General features: G+C 43.3%; 1 protein-coding gene across 1 annotated transcript in view; it reads right to left on the reverse strand.

Annotated features, from left to right (window-relative positions):
• Positions 1 to 2935: 2935 nt before the first annotated feature.
• SYBU (syntabulin) overlaps positions 2936 to 22907 on the reverse strand; it is a 39936-nt gene continuing 19964 nt past the window's right edge. Inside the window, exons 4-7 of the mRNA XM_066334903.1 lie at positions 9842 to 9944; positions 7253 to 7456; positions 6166 to 6315; positions 2936 to 4980 (exon numbers count right to left, since the gene is read on the reverse strand). Of these exons, the coding sequence (XP_066191000.1) occupies positions 3882 to 4980; positions 6166 to 6315; positions 7253 to 7456; positions 9842 to 9944 (1556 nt within the window). The 3' untranslated portion in view covers positions 2936 to 3881. The remainder of the gene's footprint in view (positions 4981 to 6165; positions 6316 to 7252; positions 7457 to 9841; positions 9945 to 22907) is intronic.

The following is a 22907-nucleotide window of genomic DNA, read 5'->3' on the forward strand; positions in this document are numbered from 1 at the left end:
TTTGCTAAACTTACTGAGGCTGCTGCTCTGATACTTTTCCATTAGTTTGAGTTTCTTGAGGCTTCTATACACCCCTGTGTATGCTTCTTGTCTTTCCTTCCTGCTGCCATATGCTCTTCCTTTTCTCTTTCATACGCTTGTTGGCCATGAGGTTTTTCTTTCTTGTCTGAAAGCTGGATTTGATTTCTTTCACTGGTATTCTTGACTGTGGAGGATTGACTTGCCGGGATGACTGAAAAATTGTCCTTTCCTTGACTGTACCATAGTTGTTCATGCTTGCCCCGTCCTCCTCTCTGAAGGGATTTGGAGCAAAATACTCACTTCTTATATAAGGCATACATAAAACAGTACTAAATATGTTTCTGGACTTTGAGATTAAGAAGGAGTTGATTTGCAGGGAAAGGAAGAAGAAATATATAATTTTAAGTTAAGAACAGCCTTGTGAAAAGGACGTAAGCAAGGGTAGAAAGAGGCAACAGGCAGAAATTGGTGCACAGAAGTTCCACCTCAACGTGAGGAAAAACTTTACAGTTAAATGTGCACTGCAACAGGTTGCCCAGAGAGGTTGTAGTCTCCCTCCCTAAAGATATTCAAGAACTGCCTGGATGCAATCCTGTGCCATGTGCTCTGGGATGATCCTGCTTGAGCAGGAAGACTGGACCAGATGTCCCACTGTGGTCCCTTCCAACCTGATGCATTCTGTGAAGAGGAGAGAGATGAAGTGGGAAGGGGATCAAATGCCTGAGCCTCAACATTTTCAGCAGCAGGACATGTGGATACTTCTTGAACTGAATATGAAAGAATGGCTTCTTTTGTTACTGGATTAGAAAGAAAATGAATAATGGGATTATGAACATGCATCCCTTCAGGCCAGGAAAGGAGCTGACTTGGTTCCTATGCTGTGAGTCTGAACTGAAGCATCCACAATTTTACCCATGGTGTATGAGCTGCACATCCTCCTCACCTGCATGTTTTGAGATAAGACTTTTCCAGTGGGGTATGGGTTATGAGCATTTTCTAAACTCAGAAAAAAAAGGATGTGAGTTTTTATTGAACTGTTTGGAGGCTGATGGTCCTCCCCTAGCTGTGCCTCACCAGTGAGATTAAGTGAGACATGACTAAGGTGTAATATTGAGGGGAGAAAGCTAAGTTGCTATGTTTGGAACAACAAATGGCATATCCTCTGTGGATCGTGGAACAAAGACCCAAGTTGGGACTGGTGCATCATAGTAATTCTGGTGTGTTCTTACAAAAGGCACCTTGAGCTTTCCATGTCCTTGCAGTATGGAGGAGTAAAGGTGGAGGCTTAGAAGCAAACTGAATTTTGGATAGAGATCAGAGCAAAGGCTTTTTATCAGGAAATGTGATCGGAATGCTGTCACCTCTTGCTGAGCATAGTAGTTAAATGCCTTCTGAGAGTTGAACTGACTGAACAATCTTAAGGGCAGAAAGAAACTTTGACATTGCTTTGGTTATGAGATGGGCCTATTGGCATCTTAAATCTAAGTGTAGGTTTTTGCCACTTGCTTCTTGCTGCAAAAAGCCCCACATAGTCACCTCTGAGTGCATCTAGAACGCAAGATCACTTTTTCTTCTAAATTATGGTGCATTTCACTGTCACTCAAAGCAAAGATCACTTAAACAATAATGGCTGTGAAAGAAAACTCTAACATTGTAATGAATTTGGTAACATCAGGTATAAAATACTGCTGTCTTTGCCCTGCACAGACATATTTTGATGTAGGAATACAAATTTCTATAATGTGTTTCAGTACCAAGAAGAGAGATTCAGGAATTTGAAATTCCATGGTTGTGTAAAATTTATATTAATAATACCTCGAACTCGTAATTTTGGCCCTAGTGTCCCTATAATTTAAAAGCTTTTGAAAGTGACATTTGAGCAATAGACATGGCAGCGGTGTCATGGACATATTGCTTGTTAATAGACAAGGCAAGCCAGAGGGCTGCAGGCACATAGGAAGGTGGGAGAGCACGGAAGACAAAGTTATGATAACGCAAGCAAGATGCTCTCATGTCCATCTCTGTTAGATGGGGATTATATTACTTCAAATTATCTGTTAAGAGTTCTCTTCCTTAATGTAATGCTTAATGAGGCCTCTAGAATCTACTGCAAACGCAAAATAATTCCCCACCCAGGCATCACAGGGACATGAAAGGTGTGCGAGTCATCTCTGTCAGCATTGGTATCACCCTCTTGAGTGTTGCAAATGCTCCCCATGCATGGCCAATTATACTGCTTTGTGGATTACTCTTAACTTCCTTCCCAAAAGCTGCAGAGCAATACATGGCACTCCGCCCACCTCCACAGTCAGGCTTCCCTGGATCCCTTCTTCTCTGGGTCTCACAAGGAAATACTACACTTGTTTTGCTGAAGGGTTTGCCAGTGAGGTTTAAATGGCCAGAGGTGGTGTTGAAAGCTTGGGTGGAGCCAGAAAAACCCCACTGTTTTGCCTGTTGGGTAGCATTGCTGTCCTCTGATCTATCCACAGATCTTAGGTTTTGGACATGGAGAATTCATGCTTTGATGGTCACAGTGTGCATGCACACCGAGACCACGACTCTCAGATGGGTTAAATGTCAGGAAGACTGATATTGTTTTGAGATTGCAGAGGAGTTACAGGTTTCCAGATGATTGCACTGGGTTAAAGATTAGGCCACTTGCATTTGTGAATGCAGTGTGAGGCAGCAAAGCAGGTTGTGTTTGCAGCTGCAGCCCAGCTGGAGCCTTTAATCAGCCTGGTGAGTGCTTACACTTGGAACTGTACTCAGGTTTTCTCAGTCTATTTCTGTTCTTCTGGAACAGTACCCGACACAGTACCTCCCCTAGCTTGGCCTATATACCTGACAGCTCAGCTGGAATGGAGTATTTTTTTATACTTTTTTATAATAAAAACACTCACATGTTTGACATGTCTATCATGCTTTACTGAACTTGTGATTATAAAGGTAATTTACAATAAAGCAATTAAATAAACAATAAGTTAAAACACAATACATTTATACATAGTATTTCAAAGGGCTCAAAAGACTATCGGATCCAATACATAAAGACTTTAAAACAACATTAAGAGTCAAAGTGTATCCACGCCTATACTTACCATTGTAACATGTGTTAAGACTCCCAACAATTTTTGGTTACAGTCCCTGTATATGCACAAGACCAGTGAAATGCTCAAGCAATTGCACAATTGAGAAGAGCACTACATGAGACAGGCACGAACAATGTGCTGGAAGCTGCCTGGGGAATACAGGTTTTACCTCTAAATTGAATTGACACTTGGGACAACAAATGGAAAGCGCTAGCATGCCTTCTGGAGCACAGGTGTGATACCCTAAAGGAAGGTTAGTGCTGTCTAGAGAAATACTCCACCTTTCTCTGGCCATTTGTTCCCTCGTGCATTTCACACTACCTTTGAGCCAGTGCAAAGTGCTTGTACATTTGCTCAGTGAACCATATAGGGAGAGTGACTGAACTTAATCCTAGCTCAGCAGTGAGACATGAAAGAGCAGTGAAAGGGCTCAAATTCCTGATTCCCCTGGTTATGTTCACTGTGCAGATGTGCTGGCACCAGAACGTCACCAGCAAAGGGGAGGGACATGGTGCCTGTGAGCAGGAGGACTATTTCTGTAGGCAGCAGTACTGTTAAAAACATCTTGTGGAAGTACAAGGTTCAGCTTATATATATATTATTTTTTTGTTTTGAAACAAAAGAACATGTTTTTGAACAGATTTATAGTGCAAATCAAATAGTCAAAAGCAAATTATGGACTCTGCCAGATTATACAGTAACCTTTTATGATCTATCTCATTCCTCTTTCTCTCTGCCTCAGCCAGCTGGTGCCCAGGGACAGAGTAGACTTTAGGTTTTGATACTGAAGGGTGTTCGGCGTAAAGAGTGCAGGGCCACCAGGCAGCAACCACGAAGCAATGCTCCAATATTGTAAATAGGATCTGTTCCTCCTCTCTGAGTACTCAAAGCCCACACAATAGTTGGTACAACAGGGGCTGCTACAGCCAGAAGATCCCCGAGGAGACTGCTGCTCCAGTATCTCCTCTTTATTCCTGTATTAACATACTCAAAGGCTTCATCATCATGAGTTTCTGTAAAATCAAGTTCTTTCATGAAACGGTTTTCATTAACTCTGTGCTCCACCTTCCTGCATGGAGACTCCATAGGAGACAAAAGAATGGCAGAATTGGGATCACTTGGAGTTAAGTCCACTATGATACCAGAATCACTGAAGCTTCCGAGAGAAAATTCACTCAATTCCTTCAGTGAAGAAGGTGGGCTTAAAGGACAGGTGTCTTGAGCTCTGAAGATGTTTTGAATGAGCTGCTCCACATCTAAGCTATATGGCACCACGTCAGTCTGGATGGCCTGTTCCACTGTCATGTTGCTTTTCTCTTCCTCCTGGCAGTAAGTTAGTTTTCCATCCAGAATGATTTCAAGCATCTCTTTATTTACAGCAGCACTGAAGGGAGCTGGATCACTCAACTCAGAGGTTGTGGTGGTCAAACTCTCTCCAGATGCATCAGTCCCGTTAGCTCTGTCCTCACTAAGGAGCAGATCACTGTCTGCCACCTCCTCCAGACCTTGGTCCTCTGTGATGGGGCTGTCTGGTGGGGTGGCACACAGTGCTAACAGCTTCCCCTCTGAGTCGCTCGTGTATTCCAGGCACTGCTCATCCCTCCCAGAGTGGTTCTGAGCCATCTCCATGCTCTGCAGCAAAGATTCCAGTTTCTTGTTTTGAATGTTTATGTCTATGAAGTATTTCTGAATTTTTTTGTCCTTCTCAGCCAAGCTGTTTTTCATGCTTTCAATAACCTGCTTAAGTTGTTTAATTTCACTTCTTGCTTCCTTCAAGGCCAGCTCTGCCTCCACACGATTACACTCTTCTTCAATCCAGTCTTCCCTCATCCGTCCCAGCTGAGCTTTAAGCTCTTCTATTTCTGTTTCCCTGTAGCAAAATAAAAATGATGTAACACTTCTGCTGACTCTTCAGTTAAAGTCAACATGAGGCCCCACCACACAGCTATGATTCTGCTGCTGACATGCTCCAAGGAAGCAAATTTCTCCAGGTGCCACTTGTGGCCATCTCTGAGAGAGCCAAGATATGCCAGCTGATTGCTCATGGGAGTCACTGACCTCCCCACAAAACCAGCAGCCTTGTGGGCTGCACCATGATCCTGCACAATTTGAGGCACAAGTGGTGACCTCTAGGTCAGGTCTAACCAGTGCAGTGCTTACAATCTCCCCTACTGCCTCGCCCTGGAAGAGATGGAAAGCAGCTGCCTGGATGCATCCCCAGTGCCTGCCAGCAGCTGGTCATGTACCTCCAGAGCCAGTGCTGGCCTCAGGCAGCCAGGGAGCTCAGGGTCTGCAGGCACAGGGCTGGAGCTCCCCAGCAGGGAGCCAGAGGCTGCTGCAATCACATAGGGAGCAGTGGGGGAGATGGGACTCCTGTGCCAGTTCCAGGCCTTGCAGATGCAGAGGAAGAGCACAGGGTCCCCGGAACTCTGTCTTGGGCTCCATTCAGACAGCCCTTTGTGCCCCCTTGGGCTGTCCGTGCTGCAGAGTCAGCTCTCAGCGCAGTTTTGGTAAAAGACACATTGTTGCTGTGTAATGCACGTTGTCCCTTCTTTGCTCAGCATCCACACAAAGGGCTATTGTGAAAAATTCAGTATATGAGTGACAAAACCACAAATGGGCACAAACACAAGTGGTTTGGGTATGAACTTTTCTTTCACTGGGGAGAAGGGGGACATTTGCAGTCCCACTTCACTGAGAGAGGTACAACAGGACACTATGGTAATACATGCTGGCAGGTAGAAACTGTTCTATGTATAAAAGGTCTCAATCTAAATCAGACTTCTAAAAAGTTGTCCCCTTAAAGTATTCTGTTGTCAAAGTTCAAAAAAAAGAAAAAAAAAGATAGCTATATTTATAAATAAACTCATTGTTTTGCATCCCCTTAGTACACTCTGAAACCGGAAATACTGAAAACAACCTAATCAGACTAATCACATTTCAAATTTCTTAATGGAAACTTGATTGATCAAGCAATGAGTAAAAACACTTAGGATTCCTACCCCTAAATGTTCCCAAATGAATCTTTCTGCCTGACTTCTGAAGTGAAGTTTACCTTTCTTTAAGTTTGCTTTCAGATTCCTTCAGCTTGGTTTTCAAATGCCGTACTGCCACTTCTTTCTGCTGCAGAGGAGTCAAATACTGCTCTGGATTTTGTGGCTTAATGCTGTGATTGTCACCACAAGAATTGTATCTCCCTGATCGCCTGAAAAAACCCAAAACAAACCATCACATAACAACACTCTTACAGTTCTTAAGTCCTGACAGAATGAAAAATATCCCATTGACTGATAAATGCAAAGCTTGACTCATCTGGGGCTCCTCAGCATCCACACAAGTTACTTCACCTTGCAAATTAAAGTACTTGAAACAGCTGATTTATAGCTACAGTGAAAAATTTACTATTTATTATACTTGACTTCAGTGTCATTACATCAATGAGGCTTTTAACTCTGAAATACCTGGCCATGCCCTCCCCCTGAATGGGTGGCGTGCCCAAAAGCAGGAAGGGCAAGGACACCCATCCACAGCCCAAGGACTGAGTTCAGTTCCACACAGGAGTTATAAAGCTGAACACACTGAAATCTACACTGATCCTGTCTAACTCTGGGTGTGTATCTTGCATGCTTGGCTGCTAAATTGTCTGGGAGAGGGCAACAGCAGCAGCGTGGTGGCCATTTCTTCTCTGCAACATGTGTCACAGGCTCTGGCAGGTATCTGTGTTCTTTCCTGCACAGGAAACTGCACTCCTCAGGGAGCTGCCTAAGGCTAGGCGGGGTGAATTTTCACCCATGTGTATCATGTTTCCTGCACTACCCCACCCAACTCTCTTCAAAGAGAAAAGAACCCTACAACAAACAAACCTCATGACAACTGATGCCATGAAAATCCATGAAATAGCCTGCCTTGGAGTGAAAACCAACTGCAAAGGACTTTGACTTAAACTTGAATTTTACAGTGCTGAAACAAAGCTTTTACATGGTATGGAGAACCCTGCTGACTGTTAAGTCACCTATACAAGGCATCACAACTGTGGCAAGGAGCAAGATGACCTGCATGGGAACTCCTACAGCTGATCCCACACTACAGTGCAGAGAGGATGTCAATGTACCCAGCACCAGGAGGCTGAAACACAGACTTGCCTCATCACTGGACTGCTGTCACTTCCTTTGTATGAGCCCGAGTTGCTGCTGCTGGCTGAAGAAGCTCTGTAACTCTGATGGATGTTAGCAGGACTCAGATGGTTTTTGCACAGTGTTGATGAAGCATCCTTTCCATGTGAAGCAGGTGGACTGGCTCCAGACTTGTAGGATAAGGATCCATTATTCCGACCATAAGGACCACGACTGGAGAAGAACCAAAATGGTGAAAGCATTATTCTCATCACACAACCCATTATGTGTCTTATTTTACACACATAGTTCTCTAAAAAATAAACCAGAGAGATAACTGTGAGTGGCTGGAAAGAAATAAAAGTTCTGATGTGATCAGCCATGTTCTTTCACTGGCAGGGGGCTCTCAGTCTGAATTACGTGTTCTAAGGAAATCTCAGCCATTTTACATCTCTCTGTGGACAGCACAGTTCCCAGTGACTCCATCAGATCATCCACGTTTCCTGAATCTTTGACTCTGTTAAGTAATGAGAGGCCTGTGGTCTGGACCATTGCCAAAAGAACCACACTCCAGCTTTCCCTGGCCAGGCCTGCAGAGTGGTGCCTGTGCATGGAGAGCTGCTCTAAGACTGCTTTCATGCTCCTCGGCAAGCAGCCTGAGGGATCACAGTGTGCAGTGAAAACAGATTTTGTTTGGGCCACTGTTCTTTTCTGCCTTTGGCATACTGGGTGCTTCATCTGTCATGGTCAGCTATTCATTCACTTCGATACAGTTTGAACCCCATGGAGAGCAGGCTGAAATAGTATTAAAAGAGAAAAAGGAAAGCATAGCCTTTTCCTTTTTTTTCTCCCACTTTTTCTCATACATATTTACCTTTCTTTTCCCATTCTTTATTAAAGAATCTGTCAACTGTGTGTGCTTGAAAGCAATTGGTACACTCCCTGCCTGACTGCTGCCCAAGGGCTGGAGTGCTCTGAAGCCAGCTTCTCGGAATGTGTCCCTCTCCTGCTCACTTGGTTTGTCATCCTACACTACTACACTTCATTCTCCCATCCAAGTTGTTCTTCTAAATAGTAATGAAAGGGCAGCTTTAAAAAAAATTAAATAAAAAACCCAAACAAAAAACACCATAAAAAGGCAAATCCAGCCAGCAAAAGAGAAGGCTTGAATATAAAAAAATCAAATACCACAGAACTATGAAGCAACATCTCTTCTTTGAGTTGTTTCACTTGGTTTTTTCCCTTCTCTGCAAATGGAACAGTTTATAAAGAACAGATGGTTGAGTGGCTGCTGTGAACCTTCATCACGCTGCTGCGGTTTGGGTGATTTTGTAATTATTTTACAATGAAGTACAGGACTGTGGTTTGTGACAACACTGAAGTGTTCCATAGCAAGTAGTCAAACAGTTATAAAAGAACATATTGCAAAGGAGATATCTCTTTCCACTTTATACAGTGTATCATCAACTCTGGTGTGTGGCAGAAATTGCAGACACTGTGCTTAACATAGCAGTGCATCTGAAGGAGCCTTATTACAGAGGACTTCTGCAGGATGCCAATATACTCCAGCTTAAAGTTATATTAAAATGCACAGCAACATATGAAATGATCCAGAATCATCCTGAAATTAAGGTGATTTTAGGGCTTCATATTATACTTAGTATAATTTTTTCCCCCACGGCCAGTAACCTTGCTTGTTAGATGTAATCTAGAGGGAACTTCAGTAGTGTTTATTTTTCTAACAGTCTCACGATACAGATAGGACAGTGCTCTCAAAGCCTCATTCTGACAACCTCTGTACCCGGGGCACATGGGGACTTGAGGACGCCTGTGTGACTCCGGCACAGGGGCATCCTGCTGCCGGCCCAGCCCGCCCGCCAGCTCCTCCACCACGGGCAGGACAACAGGAAACCAGCTCTGTCAGTCTCAACTCCCTCCTCCCGCTCCGCAAAATGTAACCAGCAGGGACTGCGTGGGCAGAACACAACGTGCACTGCTCCATCCCAGTGCCCCTGTGTTCTCAAGCTGTCTGAATTTGCAATTCACTTATGACAGGGATAGACCTTGCAGAAATCTTTCGTGGAAGGCTCATTTAGACAGATGATTATGATACAATTTTTTAAAAAAATTGCCTATAGGCTGGGCAAGGGAATTTCAGAAAAAAAAAAAAACAAAAACATTCAGCAACACCAAAGGCAATACTGTCTACTTCTAACAAAAAAATAAGATCATGATCTGGAAAGGTGTTAGCTGAGCTGACAATTTATGAAAGAAATAAAACAAAGTGTTAAGACCAAAAGGTTTACGTTAACTGGTTAGAAATACTGCTGTTAACTAACATACCCAGCTCTCTCTCCACTCCAGCCAATGCCTGAATTGTATTTCCCATACTTGCCATGAATACACAAAAAAAAAAAAACCCCAACAGCTGGCTGATCTGGCATACTGACAATTTTTGTGCACTGAAAACAGCATTTTTTTTCATTCTTATATTGCAGTTCTCACCAGTGTGCTACCCAAGAGCCTCATGCTAACCCAATTGTTTTAAAATGCAAGACCTTACACAGTAGTCTGTCTTTGCGCTAGCAATATTCAGGAAAATTTGCTTTGCTTGCTTACTTGCGAGAAAAAGAAGATCTCTTGCTTCCAGCAGCCGACATATGGACTTCAGGTGCTGAAATGCTGCCCGTGCTGCTTGAAGAGCTAAAATCGGCTTCACTGCCTGGAAAGGAAAAGGAAAGAGTGAAAACATGATGGAAATTGTAACCCAAAGATTGTTTTCAAAATAACAGTGAATCACAAGCATCCTTCCTTTGTCTGTTCTGGGTGCATTTCAGAAGTTGCATGGATTTTCAAACATCCCTGAGGACAAGAGCTGGATTTGTTCCAGATTTTCAATATTTCTTCAGAACTGGCACTTCAACAAGAGCAGAAAAAACATTTGGACACAAAACCTTCCCACTACAGAAGCCATTTTAGGTCTCAGACAGGAACACTTGTTGTGACAACCTGTTTGCTCTCTCACAGACATCGATAGATGAATGAGGCTGCTCACATGGCTCCTTCAGGAGCACAGTGCTTAGGAACACACCACTGTAACTGGATATTTCTCATGCTTTAAACCATACAGAAACACTGCTTGCTGCTTCTGGTTTGTTTCCTGAGATAACATAAATGTACATATATACAGCTATAACCCTGTACAGGCTAACAGTATATCTATATAGTTATCTACATGCATATGCAGGTTTTCATGTGGTACAGAAGCATAGTGAGGCAGTTCTAATAACCTTAAAATAATCCAGTAATCACGTGTAGGTCTCAAGTGCTTCTCAGGTACCAAGTCATCTGTCTGATCACTGATTTTCTATGGATCACAGCTTTTATTTCACAAGCTCTGGCATACACAAGGAAAACTGCTCTCATTTTGCTAAGGTCAGTAGTAGATAGATGTACTAAGAAAGTCTTATACTCTGGGAAAAGCCACACCAAAGCTGTAATTTTTTTCCAATTTGTCAGTCCAATGGCAAAACATTCTATGCCATACCCAGGTCTCATGCTGTAGAGTCACAATAATGAATGGTGACTTTAGCTGAGGGGATGGAAAAAAACACTCCAACATCCTTTAAGCAGCTGACCAAGGAGAGCATTTCTCACCTGAGAGTTTCTGGGTGTCATCCCATGGATAGACATCCCCAAGTCAGCAGCTGCAAACTTGCCATTTTTGCTATCTTTTCCACACAATGGAGATGCAGCTGCAGACACCATCATCCCCCCGCTGCAGCTAGATCTTCTAGTCCTCAATATCTCTTAAATTCTTCACAGAGATGATGGTGAAGGGCACATCTTTCACCCTGAACACCTGAGACTGGGAAAAGGCTTTGTCAGAGCCTGGCTTCACAGCCTTAAAGAGGCTGAGACAGCCAGCAACCATTCTTACCATCTGACAACACTTAGCAACTGGCTTTAGGATAAGGTGTGATTGGATTTAACCCAATACTTTCTCTACCTCATGACATCTGAGACCAGCCTCCATTTCTCTGTGCCTCTGCATCAGCCCATCTCAGGATATTCCTCAGCCCACTTTCAAAGTGTTCAGAGCTTAGCTCTTCAAAAGAGGATCCCAGGGACCCAGCCCTAGCACCTCTAACCAGCTCCATACCCAGTACAACTCCCCCAAGAATCAGACCCAAGCCACCACAGCCATAACCGGATCAGAGCTGCGTGCAAATTTGCAAGAGGAGGGAAGGAAAACAGCAAAGCCACTTGGTTTCAGAGTAGTTATATCCTGTTTACAGATGTAAATGTGAGTGACCCTGTCCTTGGGGAAGCAAAATGGTCATGGGATCACGTTTGAAGATGCAACAGAATTTTCCTGACAAGCAAAATATCCCCATCTACAAGAATAATGTCCACTCCAAATAATCTCTTGGTATCACACTGCACCCACAACAACTTTTCTGAACAAGACCCAAACAGGTAAACGCATCACACAGATGTCATACCTCTGGTGTTCGGGTTCCCAAAACATTCCTGTGCTTGCAAGACAGCAGCAGCTTTCCCAAGGCGAGTCCTGGCTGTGGCGCAGAGAGCAGGAGCCCTAGCCAAGGCTCATCTCTGGGTAAGCAGATCACACCATAATCAGATCTCACTATCGAAAGCATTGCCGAGTAGCAAGGCTTAACAATTGCCTCTCCCTGACCTGCCTGGCTTGGAGCACCAAGAGCTGCAGGGCCGGGCACTGCTGGTAAGAGCCAGCAGAGCTTGAAAACACAACCACACCATCAGCACTGGCTTTCTGAAAGACCAAACTGCATCTGAGACCAGGAACTGTGTCTGCAAAGCATGAACTAACCTTTCTGGCCTCAGTTCTAATAACAGCTACACACAAGCTTAACACTTAGCACAGGAGACTACTTATGTTTAAAATTAGGCATGTGGCTATTTATAGGATCTTTGAGAACATTTTATAAGTTAAAGGGGTCATTGCTTGTAATGGTTCCAAGTGTATAAATGATGTTCAAACCAGTTCTGTGTGTAGCAGAGCTTGACAGCAATGTTATTAGGAGACTTTAAAAAATATCTTCTCCCATTTGGCAGACATCTCTGAGCAAAATAACATGGCATCTATCCATAAAACATCCATTGCAACATATTCTCCTGGACAGGCATGACTTCTGTCTTACAAATATCTTAACAAAACATGAGACTCCTTGCCTAGCAGCAGTGCAGGCAGGAGCTGAACACGGCTCCTCATTCTCCTAACGCCATTCTCCAGGCTGACAGCTTCCTAAGGATGCCTGTTGACTATTTTTGTCACTGTGACTATGTAATGACAAAAGCTCACACATGTAAGCCCTAGAACAGCCCATTAATCTAGTGCTAACTGTGAAAGCGACTGACATTTCTCAACCCCGCATACTTTGTCCTAACTGGCTGTAACACTTGTTTAGCTTCAATCAGACTCCTTCCTCTTAAAAGGACTGTCGTACTAACCCCTTCCTGCAAAAGATGCTACACGTTGAGTCACCAGTTTCAGCAGCACGTCATTTGAAATCCACTCATACATATTCCTCCACGCTGCAGCCATGAGTGTGGCAGCCCCTGGAGCCAGGATGTCCGCGCTGGAGAGCCCGTCCCGCGGCCCCCGCCCGGCAGAGGCTCCGAGCAGCACGCCCACGCCATGGCAGCAGGGCTCTGCACCGCGCTGTGCAACGCGAGCAACAGCACACGGATGGCCAACCAAGTACCGTCACATTTTCCAGGGTTGCTCTTGGCCGGGAATGGGTATCTGAGAAGCAGGAGTGAAATCGTGCAGAGCCCAATGCTGTCCCCGCACTTCAGCGGGCTGCGGCACCGAGCTGAGAGCGCTCCGCAGGCAGCATCACGCCCTGCGCTGCCTTTTCGCCTCCTTGCTGCCCTGCCAGCATCGCGGCTGACACCGGCCCGGCTGACACCGAGGGAGGAGAAGGAGCCCGTGCCAGCTGCTGCGGCGCCTGTGACGAGCCGTGCGCCAGCGCAGCCCGGGCGGAGGCACACGGGGGGACCGGCCACCACAGCTCGCCTGTCGCAGCACGGGGATCAACTGGGAGACTCTTAGGAACGTCTCAAGGGCAGGTTTCCCACCCTGCATATGACGCAACTGCAGGTTTGGGGGCGGGATTGCGGAGCCGGAGAAGGAGCCGCCTGTGCCAGGGCCGGGACGCCTCCAGCTGGCACCAGCGCTGTTTACCGCAGCGGCGCAGGGCGGCCACCGCGCCCACGTCCTGCCCTGGACACGGCTCACCTTTAACCCTGCCTGTGCACTGCCCCAGCCAGAGTGTGCGGCCAACAGCACTGCACACTGCACTCACTCCTCTTACAGGCAGAACAGATCAGGTTTGGGGGCCACCAGGTACAGAAACCACAGAGCTTAGCTATCTTTTGACTCTGTAAACATGACCTCTTTTATATGTGCATCAGCCTTGAAGTAGGTTTTGCATATAGCCAGTGAAACAGAGCTGTAAATAAAACAGTGCTGACAGAAACAGCTTGTCCTTAAAATGTAAAGCACTTAAATTTACTGAGCTTTCTTGCCTTCAAAAGCACTGTTATACAGCAAAGTGATGAAAATATGCATGCATATTAACCACTTTGGTGCAGCTACTTGAGGAATAAGTGGCGTGCTGTATCTCTAGACAGCTTGATTTAGGGACCCCAGGGGTAGAGCTTGGGCCTGACTGTGTGAAAAAATATCCAGCAAAGTTATTAGAAGCAGCTGGAAAAGTAGAGAGAATTCAGCTGTAATGCCCACTTAATGAAAGGACCTCTATTTTTAAGAGATTCAGTTCAATTTATCTTGAGAGATTTAACTTACAGCTACATCTCTAGCCCCGATATTAACCACCATAAGCAGCATATTTCCAGGAAGCACTAATGCTGTTTTTATTTTTTCCATTTAATATGGGGTTGTTCCTGCAAGAAAGATTTTGTACACCACAAACAACCTAGGAAAGAAAACACTGCTCACATGCAGTGACAAATGGGAAAAAAAAAAAAAAAAAAAAAAAAAAAAAAAAAAAGAAGAAGCAAGCTGCAAAGCAGCAATGAAATCTTGCTTTAACATTCCAGGCTTTTCTTCGGCTAACACCCTTAAAAATGACCTATTTTAAAGGCAAAGTCTCCTAGGGGGAAATGTGCTGAATTCAAAGTGTCAAGACCATAGGTGACAGTGGGTTTTGGTTTCAGTCCCTGGCCTTTGACTTTTTATTTGATTTACTATTATTGTATGGGAGACTCTTATTTTGGACTTAACTGTTACAGTAACCTAGGTAAAAGCAGGTATAACCTTGAGAGCAAGAACAGGTTACAGCTCTCCTCCCTGTAGACTACTGTAATCTTTGAGTGACAGAAGCTGCTCCCACACGCTCTGCCTGTGTCGCTCTCTCCACTACAGTGAGGTCCAAGGTCAGGGGAGGAAGCTGAGGATGCCCAGTAGGTTACACTTGTTCAGGAACTCTTAGGAGAAGTGTAGATTTGGGCTCCTTCAGTCTAAAGAGGGCACTGGACTCAGACCTTCTTCCTCAAGCTCTAACTACTCAGGTACGACGCTGCACAGACTGGTAGCACTAGCACTGCCTGTATTTCAGAGGAATGAAACCTGCTGGACTCCTGCACTCACAGAGATGGTCTGGCTCTGGCATGGAGGTTCACAGTGAATCCAAGGCATTCATGTGGGCACACCCAGGACTACAGGCAGGTGACTAAGTCTGGGAGATGGGCACTTCTCTCTGGCCTCTCCCGTGGGCATATCTGGCATGCTCTCTGCTGTGAATCTTGGATTTTAGCACCTAATCACCCCTCTGGTTTTATATGAGGTTTAGTCCTTGAACTCACATTTGTGAACTGTGCTCCACAAAAGCAAGAAACTGGGTACAGCAGTTGGCATCCTCAATCCTAAGGGTACCCACAGGCATCCCTCCCCTATCCCACTGCACTGGCCAATGAATGAAGCCATCACTCCCCACTCTTGGGTGAACATCCACCCAACTGGTCGACAGTGCTCTCTCAGCAGACAGGTCTGTGGTCACATTTCAGCTGAGTGCTTGGCCCAGAAACAGCTGGGAACTCAGGCAGCTGGCAGAGACACAGTCAGAGGGGATGTGGAGCAAAACTTTGGGTGTGGGTCTCCATAAATTGTTCAAACATGTTGGGCAAGAAGACTTCCAGTCAAAACCAGACAGACTTTTGTGAAGGACTGCAACACAGATCCTGCTTCCCTGTGTTTGGATCTAAATGCAATTTTACAAATTATTGTTTATCTTGATTTTCACTCATTTTTCTTGCTTATTCCTTTTACTTTGAAAGAGGGATTGTTATCAAATAATTAATCTCATTAAGCAGTTTTTTGATTTAAGTACTATAGTTTTAGTAGTAATCTGAACCACGCTAATGCAAATTATAAGCATTGCAGATCTCAACATGAATACATAATGTGACTTATGTATTCTGTGAAACCACAATCAATCAAGCTCTTCTCTCAAAACACAGTCACTACAAAATAATTACTGACATTGGCTGAGAGCCATCATGCATATTCTGCATATCACTATGATCTGGGCTTGTGTTTTTCTTAATTGTTTCTAATTCACTGATTTGTAGAGAAGCCAAAAGCGGATGTTGGAATAGACAAAGAGCATTACAAGTTGGAGTTTTTTGCTGCTTTATGTATTTTACAGATATTTGTCATGCAGAAGTCAGTCTGACCTGATTTTTTTTTTTTTGTGCTTCTATATGGAGCTTGAACCATTCTAACAATACCTTAAAAATTACTGCCATAATTTCACTCTTCTCAGCCTGAAGTGACCTTTGTCAGGAGGAACATATGCTCATGGAGCAGAAGGGAACAGTCTGGGGAACTTATCTTCATGTTCAAACAAAAAGGCTCTTTGTTATCAGAAAGGGAAGGATGCTGCTTTCCTACACCAACCTCAATACAAACATTGAGACTGGAGGTTCAAAAAATACACTGAGAGCTACAGAACATAATGCTAAGTTGCATCTGACAGTTTTATAAATTATATCTACCTATGGACAAGTATTTTTTATAAGCAACCATGCAGTATCACCTCAGAGGATTTTTTTTTTAATGTACTCGGCAGTACAATTTGGTCTATTTGAAGAGAAATGGATAGGCTGGTCAGAAGTATTTTTAGGAACTGGAAAATGTCATCTTTGGCATGGATAACTTAGCAGTACACAGAGAGGCAGCAAACTTCATCACAGACTGGGAAAAGATCCCAGCCCTCCCTTCACGTTGGTGGCAGAAGTTTAATAAAAGGTTTTCAGAGGCCCCTTCAACACATCTCCTAAATCTGGTTCCAGTGTGAAAGGAGGAGAGAAGCTGTCTGGGGCACAGCAAGGAGCTGCACAGGCCCACGGGCACAGTGTATCTGCAAGTGCATGAAATTGCATGCAAAACCTAATTCAGGTTTTGCACAGTCATCCTTAATACAAGACATATGGTTTTCATTATAATGTGCATAAAACCTTTTAAATCAGTTTGACATGTTTTCAACGGGCAAAGGGAAAAATACTGGAAGGAGAAACATATCTGGGAGGTAATGGATGAAACCACCCTGCTATCCCAGGATGAAAAGCTAAAGTTGTTGTAAGCTAATCAAATATTTACTGTAACACACATGTCGATATTATTACAAAAAACCTAATGAAGTTCAAATGCCATCTGTTGAAAAGAACAGCAAAACCTTACCCACTTGGTGGCATAAACAATTTTTTACAGTAACAAATCCAAGGTAGGTCTGAGACCAATGCGTTTCAAGTTGCGACTGCCATAATTTGCTGCTTTTTTTCCCCTCTTATTGTTAAGAAGCAAAAATGACAGACAAGAAGCCTGTTTTTTTTTCAGCTTAATTAATCCTTGCAGGTTTGTGGTCAAGTTGTATTCCACCAGCTCTAGCAAACAGACACAGCTTGCCCAGATTTCAAAAGTGAACAGCGTCCAATTATTTACAGACTCTAAGAAGGGTGGAACACCAACCTGTAATGAAGTCCCTCAGCATGGAAGCAAGACAATGTAATACTAATAAAATATGAAACAAACCTGACAGAATTTTCATTTCTTTGAAATACATTTAATGTAATGGTGTATATAAAGTACACTATTATAAAGCAGGTTTGTTATTTTTTTATGCCACATTAAAGGCAGTACATTTCAGACTCCTTGGGGAAGCCATGTCCACCTTGCAGTGGCTGGAGGCTGAATGTATAAAACGAGGCTCCTGGGGGAGTTATAGGAATTTTGGAACTGGTGCTCTTCTCTCCCTAACTGCCATCTCAGCTTGGAACCACAAGTCTCATTCAGCAAAGCTTCTCAGCTCTGCCAAACCCTTGTTTCTTGCATGCCTAGAAGCAGGTCACCTTAAAAAGCAATGAACAGTTTGGTGCCTCTTTTGAAAGACCTGGGTGAGTGTTTGACAGTACACCACATAAATCAGGATCCACTCAAAACAAGCCCAGTGTAGCTCTTTTATGCTGTCTGCTTTACTGGAGAAAGGCGCCACCTGAGATTCTCAGGGCTAGGCTTAGCTTTGAACTGGGAGGAGGCTGCACATTTTCTCCCTATCACACCCCCAGGAACACAGCATCCAGCAGTAAGAACTTGATATAGAAATGAGGTCCCATCCTTGCAGCTTGTCATGCTCTTCTCCAGCTCCTCCATAAAACAACCCAGTTTGGAATGCCTGTCTTCATTAACCCCTGCTACATGGATGAAATCCATACAGGCCTGAATTTCCCAAAGCTCCCACCTCCATCAGGAGACTCCACCCAGTACACAACACAGCTGAGAAAACTATTCTCTACAATCTAAAGTTTTAGCAAAGTTGGGCAACTTTTATCTAGTTGTTCTGGTTGCTGGGTTTTATTCTATGAGTGTTGTGGTTTCTTTACTGGAACAGGGACCGGACAGTCATTTTTCCTTTCTCTTAGGCTCTTCCCAAGCTCAGAATTTTTAACTTCAAAGGAGAACCAAAACAGAGCGAAGACATCTAAAGCACAGCGTCACCAGGATTTCAATCTCTAGGTACATAAAAGCAAGTAAAATACCACTACTTAAATAGGTCAAATGTTTAAAAAGACACCACTATCTGCAAAGATCCAGTAAGATTTTTATGCTTGACCTTCCACTTCTGAGCCCAGTCACCCACTCACCAATGTCTTTACCTGACAGTGAAATCAAGTGAGATTTGGATGACTAAAATAAAGACATTCCCTTAGCTTTCCATTCCTATGAATATATGAAGATAAACACAGGGAATATATAGGCTTATCCACTCAATACTGCTTAAAAGTATTTGAAGTAATTACTCCGAGGGAAACAAATCTTTTAGGTAGTAATTTGGTCACCAAAAAAAAAACCCAACAAAAAACCCAAACAAACAAACAAACAAAAAACCACAACAGATCAGAGAACACTGAAAATATTTATGATTTGAAGTCAAACATGGCCAGAAAAATGGAAAATCAGATTTCTCTACTTTCTGTTTGAAATTATGCTTTTATTATGAAAACTAACAAATGCCTTTCTTCTTTTAAAAATGGGGTAAAAAATAAAAAAAAATCCCCCAAAATTCAAAATATTTTAGATTGAATATGGCCTTTGTTCAGTTTGAAACAAAAATTTTCTTTAACGTTTTGATTTGGCAGCAACCCCCAAATCAATTGTTTGCATAGCTCTGCTCTGAACATAGTAAGATATCAGACAAAAAAGCAATACAGGATGAAAAGAAAAACAGAAAAGGAAATAATCTATCAATTCCTGAGTAAACACTTCTCAGAAAACACTTTAAATCCCATGATTCTCATTAAAAAGGCATTAATAACCTGGAGAAATTCCAAAAAAGGTCAGCAATAATGATAACAGCGTTACAGGGCACTATTTATGAAGGGAGATTAAGGGAATGCAATTTGTTTATTCTAAGATAAAAATGCATACTGACAACACAGTTTATCACAGGAGGAGGAACACAGCTGGAAAACTGTAAAGAAAACTATGTAACAGCAATGCAGGGTTCTGGCTGTGATGCATGTTATTTCATGAAGAATTACTTGAAATAAAAACTCAGGGTGAGTAGGAGTTGTACACAGTAAAATGTATCTGGAGTAGGTTCAGAATACTTTAACCAGGGAAAGTAAGGAAGCTGTTTTAAACATTGGCATAAATAATACAGATTGTAATTTAAAAGCAGAGGACAAAAAAAAATTTCCTAAGGGAGTATTCATAATGGACTCTTTCAAGTGCACAGTATTCCATTCTGTGAAGTAGGCTGAAACCCACAGAAAGCAACCACAAGGCACAGAAAACTCACTGCAGAAAAAACACAAATGTCAAGGCATGTTTTATGTTGACCTCACACACATTTTAAAACAAATACTTAAGAGTGTGCAGTGTGTTTAGCATCGGTTTCCCCTTTTTGGCTCAAATTCCACTCTGGATTAACAGAGGAGAAAAAAACCTAAACAAACCTGCTTGAATATACAAAAAGAATTTTATTGTTTTTACTAAAGATGACTGCTATTGCCATCTTCAATACCTGCCTCTAAACCCCAGGGCCTTTCTTATGCCAGGCCCTCAGCTGTGTTTTCCCGATGTAGGAGCACGTTCCCACCAGCAGACCCTCACTTCTATCGAAAGGCATTTGGGTCTGAAAGATGTATTGTGTGGCAGGGATCCCATCCTGTGCAGCACCCAGGCTGTCCCTGCAGAAGCCTCATTTCCACGTTCCCTCCTCACTGTGATCTGCAGTCAGGGCAGTGGCTCTCCCGTGGACCCAGTGCTCGGGGTCACAGGCACTCTGGGGCCATGGTCTCCCTGAACACAGGCTGTCCCACTTCCCTGTGTCCGGGGCAACAGCAGCACAATTAATGGGCCAGGGAGAGAGACAGAGGAGTTACCGTGTGCCTGCTGGGACCTCAGCTCAGTAAAGATCTGAACCCTCGGTGAAAGAGGAACTGAGCTAAAGTGGAACAGCATCCCTGGGAGCAGACATCCTGCATCCCCTCAGCCTGCCCAGTGGCTCTGTATTAGGACACTCCTCTGTGTTTAAGTCCATGCCTGAAAGACACACAAAGAGATCTAAATCTAAGTTTCTTTTCTATTTACTGAATTAAGGACATCCTTTTGTTGTTGTTTTTTTGTTTTGTTCTGTGAGGAAGGAGGTATGTAACTGCAGATTTTTCCCCCAGAATCTCAGGTGCCACCAGCCCAGAGCTGGAGAGGTCACTGTGTAGAACAGGTGGGACTCAGGCTTTAGCTTTTACTTGCTAATTTCTCCTTTACAATTTGCTGGCTTCTTTTTTGAATCCTCTGTTTTTGCTGTGACATCTGGGCACTTCATGCAGCCTAACAGTCTTCTGAACAAAGAATGTATGTCCTGAGAGGCCATGGCCTACCCACTAATTGCCTATATCTCTACTAAGCAACATATAAAATAATTTTTTAGAAAGGGTTGTATTATAAAATTTGTGACACAGAAGTATGCTACTTTAACAGGAATTTGTGTATTTGTGTTAAATATTATGAAATGTTTTGAAGTTGAAGCACTACTTGTAGCTTCTATTTTGCTTATTCAAGTTTGTAAGAAATATTTGGGCATTTGAACATGTTCTTCCACATCAAGCAAATTTGTTTAACAGTTTTTATCTAAAATACATATAAATCTAAACTAAAACCCAACTGCTAAGCTAATAATTTTTACCTACTTACCTAACTATCTTTTGCTTAAAATATTTATATTCTGGTTGTATTCCAGTATTATTTTTCCAGAGCATGTATTTCACTTCAGTTGATGTAGTTAGCTTTAGGACTTTAGTCAGCCCTAAAATATTTAATTTCTGTGACTCCATAGTGCAAAATGGGATTCAGAATCTCCCTTTGCAATGGGCAGCTTGGGCAGCAGTCCTCACAAAGTAGTCAAATGGAGAGTGCCTAAGCTTATCAGGGATGAACAGAAGAGGAAAAAGCGTCTAATTAGAGCTCCTTGAAGGTCCATGTGTGCTTTTCAAGCACAAGCTTTCTTCTGCAACGGAGTATCTAAGAACTTCCCTTTCCATTAAAAAGTGAAAGAAGTAAAAAAGATCAAGAAATGCCACAGAGACTGTGATTGACTCCAGTAAGAGCCGACAGCAGAGGCCTGATGAGGACACAGGAGATGCAGGTAGGATTCATCTGACTAAACATGGAAGTCTGAACCAACCTTGGTCCCATTCTCAGTCAACATAATCAGTGAATCCTAAAGTAAATGCTTTAATATTTGGTCAGAAAGATCACAAGCCAGACACAGTGGGTTCATTCGTTCTACCTCCTTTAAAACAAAACAGGACCTTGGTGGACTCATGCAGGCAAAGATAATTAATCTCTAGACTATAAATTGGGAATTGAGGTCAGATAAACTGGGAACCATCTCTGCTCTGTTCATCTTGGATGAAGACCATGAATTCACATGTTCCTTACCTCCAAAACAGCTCCTGTAACCCCTGGAAGGCAAATGGCAGATTCACCTGTTAAAGCTGTTTCATGTCCCTTGAGCAATGGAACCAGTCACTTGGACCAGAGAAAGAGAGTAAGATCCCATTTGCTACTGAAGTTTGTCTAAGGAGACAATTAAGATTCAAATTTCACTTCTCAATCCCAAAAGATGAAGAATTTATGCCAGACAGAGAGGCTCCAACCAACAGGATCTACTGGCTCTCCTGGGTCTAGAATTGGAAGGAAATATTCAAAGGGGCCATTAGAATCCAGATATCCCAGAGTATGTGAGGCAGGCTGGGCTTTCCAGATGCCAGACCCTCAGCAGCATCCCCCAAACCTCACAGGGTGGCCACCTTCCAGACCTCACTGACTGCTACAACCACCAAACCTCTGCAGGGTGATGTCCCTCTGGGCTCAGCTCCAGAGCACAAGCTCTGAGGATGGCATGGGCTGGAACCCAAACTGTCCTCACCCCTGGAGGGTGAAATTGCATGCGGATCCCCGCCGAGCATACTCTGCTCCTCTGGGACCAGCAGAACCAAGGCCTTAATAACTCCCTGTGCTGGCAGGTGAGGCAAGCAAATCTGCACAGCTCCATAGCAACAGACAGGAAACTGAAGCAGAAAAATATGCAGGAGGACTCAGCACATACAGAATTATTATCCAGAAACACGTTTTTTATTTAGAAAATCAGCAGTGGCTATTTTGTGTGGGTGCAAAATGAAAGGTGAAGAGAAAGAAGAAAAGTGAAAGTAACTGTGAAAAACAAATAGGCTACAAAAATTGCCACAACTGTGTTTGTTAGATTCCGTATTAGAAAAGGTCTTAGAAACTTTACTGTCATAATGAAATTTTGAAATGTACCTATTAGAAAGGGAGAAGAGTGTGACTGAAACTGTACAGGAAACAAATGTTGCATACAGCTGGATCTGAATGTCAGGATGGTTATAATGGCTGCTATCAGGTGTGGGACAGAAGTGAAGCATTCAAACCATGTACTTGTATCTGAGAAAGATGCCTCCTCCCTTTTTATTGCCAAGGTAATGTTTTAAAAAACAGACCAAAAGCCTTCCAGAAGGACAAGTAGTTGACCACTGTGTCTCTGTACTTTGCCAAATATCAAGTGGTTTAAAGTTATAATGCTCAAGTTAAAGC

Source organism: Sylvia atricapilla, chromosome 1, assembly GCF_009819655.1.
Source record: "Sylvia atricapilla isolate bSylAtr1 chromosome 1, bSylAtr1.pri, whole genome shotgun sequence".
In the NCBI taxonomy this organism is placed as follows: domain Eukaryota; kingdom Metazoa; phylum Chordata; class Aves; order Passeriformes; family Sylviidae; genus Sylvia; species Sylvia atricapilla.